Genomic DNA, 5,059 nt, shown 5'->3' with positions numbered 1-5,059 from the left:
TTGTCTTGTGACGTATTTTTTTGGTCAGTGTCGGGCGATAGAACGAAGATGACGTCACTCAGGCCTTTGTTATTGTTTTTGCCATCCGCGATTGTGAGTTGTTCTCACAAAACTGTATTAACCAGACTATAAAAGTTAATGGTTACACAGAGTTTGTGTGTTGGTCCGTTATACTTCCGGATGGCAATGTTGTGAACTCCTTGGCCAAGCGCATTCTATCTATAAGTTAACGATGTCTACGGGTTAATACAGTTTGGTGAGAATTACTCATACACGCGGATGGCAAATAGCAATAACAAAGACCCGAATGACGTCAACTTCGTTCATCACCTCCCCAAAGCAAAGTTTTTATAAAAGTCAGAGTATTTGACGGACAGAAAGACGAATAAGAAAGAGATGGAAATAGCGGTGTCATGATCGTTGATGAGGAAGGTACGAAAGAGACTGGCAAATATCATTTTTTTTATTGAGCTTTTATATAGCGCAATATCCACGTAACGTGCTCAACGCGCTTTACAAGGGCCCCCTGGCCAACAGCAACACATAACATTTAGAACGGGACATGACGCCTATTAGACGATATTACAATTTTTTTGGACAAAGACAACGCTGTTAACGGCGAGGTACTCGTTTTAGACCTGAGTACGGTGAGAGAATGTGAGTAAAGAGCCTTCTCCAAGGACTCAACTATGCGCCGAGCGCGAGGCTCGAACCCAGGACCTCCCGATCCGAAAGCGAAGACCACATAGCCGTATATCATGGGACATAATGTTATTATGAGAAAGAAATGATTGTTAAACTTGATATCAATGGGGAAGATGGACGGAAAGAGAGTTGAGAAGAGCTTTTATATAGCGCAATATCCACTAAACGAGCTCAAAGCGCTTTACAAGGGGTCCCAGACCAACAGTAAAATTTAACATGGAGGACGAGACATGACGCCTGTTAGGCGGTATTACAATTTTTTTTTTCTACAGAAACAACGCTGTTAACGGCCAGATACTCATTTTACACCTGAGCACGGTGAGGGAATATGAGTAAAGAGTCTTTTCCAAGGACTCAACTATGCGCCGAGCGAGGCTCGAACCCAGGACCTTCCGATCCGAAAGTGAGTGTCATACCACTAGACCACATTATAGCCGCACAAGATAAGAAAGAGACAAAAATCATAGGACATAATGGTTGGAAAACTCGATAATAATGGGAAAGTTGGACGGAAAAAGAACATCTGGTCATTGTAATACGGGCTGCGTGGCTCAGCGGTACGGTCTTTGCTTGTACCCAAAAGGTACCGAGTTCGATCACCCGTAGCTGCGCTGTGTGGCCTTGAGCGAGTCACCTCGTCCTAGCTCTATTTGCAGTGCTGCACTTCGGTTGATACCTGGGTTATTCAGGTCTTCCCTTGGAATAGACTAGAGACAAATTTCCCCTATGGGATGACTTGACTTGACTTGACTTAGATGCCTTTCGCGTCTCGACCGAAAGATCGGGTCGCCTTGGCTGTTTCCAGTATTTCCTGTGTGAGGTGTCTCCAATATTGCCGGTCCTCTGCTAGGGTTCTCAGATTTTCAAGGTCCCCTGCCGTTATGAGACTAATGCTTTGTCCAAGTGTTGTGAGGTTTTTGTTTAGGATCACAGGGAGTGTTGTGATCGGTCTTCCTCTGAAAAGGTTCCCGTGTTTTTGGAAGTATCCCGACATGGCTTGGTTAGCTGGTATGTTTTTGTCCCTGCGTAGTATTGTAGGTTCAATAGTGACAACAGATGGAAGATGTAACCGAGACATACGAGCAAGAATAACTCAAGCCAAACAGGCCTTCATGGACCTGGGAAACATTTTGAAAAACAAACAGATGTCGTTCGGGATTAGATTCCGAGTCTTGAAGTGCTAGGTGTGGCCAATCTTGTTATACGGATGCGAAAGCTGGACTACAAATGCAGAAACACAAAAGAACATTGAAGCTTTTGAAATGTGGTGCTTGAGAAGGATGCAGAGAATATCGTATACTGCACACAAAACGAACGAAGAAGTGCTAAAACAAACATACCAACAAAGGAAACTAATGCCCTTAATAGCGGATCGACAACTATCCTTTTTCGGACACATAGTAAGGAAAGATAAAAATGAATACCTGGCAAGTTGTGGAAAAATACCTGGTAAACGCGCCCGGGGGAGACAAAGAAAACACTCATAGACCAACTGAAGGGCTTCACCAACCTAACAATCCAAGAGCTGTTTGAAAAAGCAAGAGACAGGGAGGAATGGAGAGAGATAATTCATGCAGTATCCGAAGCCTGGACCAGGCATGGAACCTAGAAGAAGAAGAAGTATGTGACCGAAAAGTTGCCATCGTTGTTGTAAAATGTCAAGGAGATTGGTCTTTCTTTTGTGATCTTATTGAGTGATTCATTTGAGATCTTTTTTGGGTATTTGATGTCCAGTACCCTTCTTAGCTGTGTGCGATGGAAGGCATCCAGATGTTCTTCTTCGGATTTTGTCAACGCCCAAGTGCCGCAGTTATACAGAAGTACCGGTTTTACAAGAGCACAGTACAGTTTCAGTTTGGTTTTTCTCTTTATTTTGTCACCTCTAATCCATACATTGGTGAGTTTGCTGAGTGCGGCGTTTGATAGCTGTTTTCTTCTTTGTACATCCTCGGTGTCTCCAATTAGTGAGCCGACTTTCTTTGTTCTTTTCCATTCCTCTTTGTTCCTCGATTTTGTTGTAAATTCGGTTTTATTGGCATTGACTTGGAGGTTATATTTCATGAGGGTATTTTGTATGATGTCTATATTTGCTGGTGTTGATCCAATAAAATCGACATCATCTGCATGGGATGAATAAAGGGAATTTTATTTTAGTTTTTTTTTTTTTTTTAATCGATCAATATTTGGAGAAGGAGTTTTCAGGCAAAAAATTTTAATACGATCTTTTATCCGACATCTCAGTTGGTAGAGCACGCGATTCACACTCTCAATGGGACCGAGATCGATCCCGGATCAGTCGAAATTTGATTTTTTTCTGATCCCCCTGTCTACCCAGAAGTGAATGGGTAGCTGGGTCTGTTAGATCTGTCGGAAAGTACTTTGCGATAGACTAGCGTCCTATCCAAACAAGCAATTGCTATTGTCCTTTCACGCTATAGAAACCGGGATAAACTCCGGCTCCATGGGCCTAATGGCTCTTCAGGACAACTTTTTTTTTCTTATCAGCGTAAATGTAAAATTTTATTGGGAAATGTCACTTTTTTGTAACTGAATCTTTTCTACAATAACAAAACGGCTTCAGCATAGGTTTATTCATGCACCAATCTTGTCCTCTGTACATATTCAATCTCACAATATCCCCCTCTACCTCACTCTTATAACTGTTCGTGTCGTAGGACAAGGTAGCCTCAAACGCCGCATCACCGGGGAAAGTTTCTATCGTCACTTGGTAATAAGATCGCGTCTCCTCTTCATTCTCCATCTCCACCGGTAGAATAGAAACCACTTTTTTCAATTCCAACTGTTTGCAAATTCTTCTATATTTTGTTGTCGTGGATATAATATACTGGTATAAAGTGTACACTAAAACTGTAGTTATCGTTTGGGACGATTTAGCAGTCTGAACACGGGAACACAAACAATACTTACGGGGAATCCCCGCATCCTTACAATTTCTAGTAATCGGGATTTCCCGAAGTAAGCTAATGCCTCTTTTCGGCGTTGTAATTTCCTTTTCTATCTTGGATTGTGGTGAGAAGTGCAATAAATCTCGAAGAGTAGCGTGAATGTCGAAGAAGGTGGACAGACGGTATTGGTTTCTTGAAAACGTTGTCATAATATCGGGATATTTTTCCTGGAACCATCTTGGGAAGACGAACATGACAAATGGCATTCTCGACTCCAACATTCCTTGGTACATTTTCCTGGTTATTAAAAAAAAAAAAAGAAAATAAATGAACATGATGAAAAAAAAAACAATTGGATGTATAAAAAGACAATGCGTGACAGTTACAGGTGTCTACAACTTCTAACCGGCAAAATAACATTAAAAAATTAAAAAATTGAGCTTTATATACCGCAATATCCACTAAATGTGCTCAAAGCGCTTTACAAGGGGTCCCTGGTTAACAGCAACATTTAACATGTAGGACGCCTGTAAGGCGATATTACAATTTTTCGGACAAAGACAACGCTGTTAACGGCCAGGTACTCATTTTACACGTGAGTACGGTGAGAGAATGTGAGTAAAGAGCCTTTTCCAAGGACTCAACTGTGCGCCGAGCGCGGGGCTCGAACCCAGGACCTTCCGATCCGAAAGCGAGTGTCATACCACTAGACCACATAGCAGCACTAGAAAAATAGAGAGAGCTTGCTGGCTTCTGTGCTAATACAGAGGAATTGACCTTAACTCTCTCCTTACCAACTACAGGAAAATCGTCACATTAATTTGTTACGATACAATATAAACATTTTCTTAATCAGATTTGTTTTGCACATCACAAAATTGTATGAAAAATCGTTGTTTTATAAAGCTTGTTATGCTAGATACACAAACATGTGCATATCTAGTATGTACGTATTTCTCATGAGTTTGAGTGTAAAAAGTCACGTTCCGTGTTGTTTGGTAATAGCATTTCTGGAAAAAAAAATCAGGAAAATGATCGGTAAGGAGAGAGTTAATTAGATTTTCGGACCGAAGAGAAGCCGACATTGGGAGGGTTCTCTCTCTCTCTCTCTCCCTCTCTCTCTCTCTCTCTCTCTCTCTCTCTCTCTCTCTCTCTCTGAGGTATCGAATAATACAATATTGGTCAATGAAAGAGTGATAATGGAGAGAGAGGCTTCGGATGGGAACAATACAGACAATGGACGTTTCGGGTACCTACCCTTCGTCAGCACAACAAGAAGCAAATATACGTTTAAAAAACCCAAATAGAATTAAATGGAGTATTAATTGTATCGTTTGTACTCAACGATGGTTGGAGTGTGTCATTTTTTAAAATGTTTATTTGTTTATTGTTTTGCTGAAGAATGGTTTGTACCCGAAACATCAATTGTCTGTTTTGTTCCCATCTGA

At 41.3% G+C, this 5,059-nt stretch overlaps 1 protein-coding gene across 1 annotated transcript in view; it reads right to left on the bottom strand.

Annotated features, from left to right (window-relative positions):
• Nucleotides 1-2,848: 2,848 nt before the first annotated feature.
• Nucleotides 2,849-5,059, bottom strand: part of LOC144967329 (uncharacterized) — an 11,764-nt gene continuing 9,553 nt past the window's right edge. Inside the window, exon 4 of the mRNA XM_078904418.1 lies at nt 2,849-3,908. Coding sequence (XP_078760544.1) covers nt 3,239-3,908 — 670 coding nt within the window. The 3' untranslated portion in view covers nt 2,849-3,238. The remainder of the gene's footprint in view (nt 3,909-5,059) is intronic.

Source organism: Berghia stephanieae, chromosome 3 (genome assembly GCF_034508935.2).
Source record: "Berghia stephanieae isolate SIO BIC M18660-M18661 chromosome 3, UCSD_Bste_1.3, whole genome shotgun sequence".
NCBI classification, from domain to species: Eukaryota; Metazoa; Mollusca; class Gastropoda; order Nudibranchia; family Aeolidiidae; genus Berghia; species Berghia stephanieae.
This window is presented reverse-complemented; position numbering and strand designations above follow the sequence as displayed.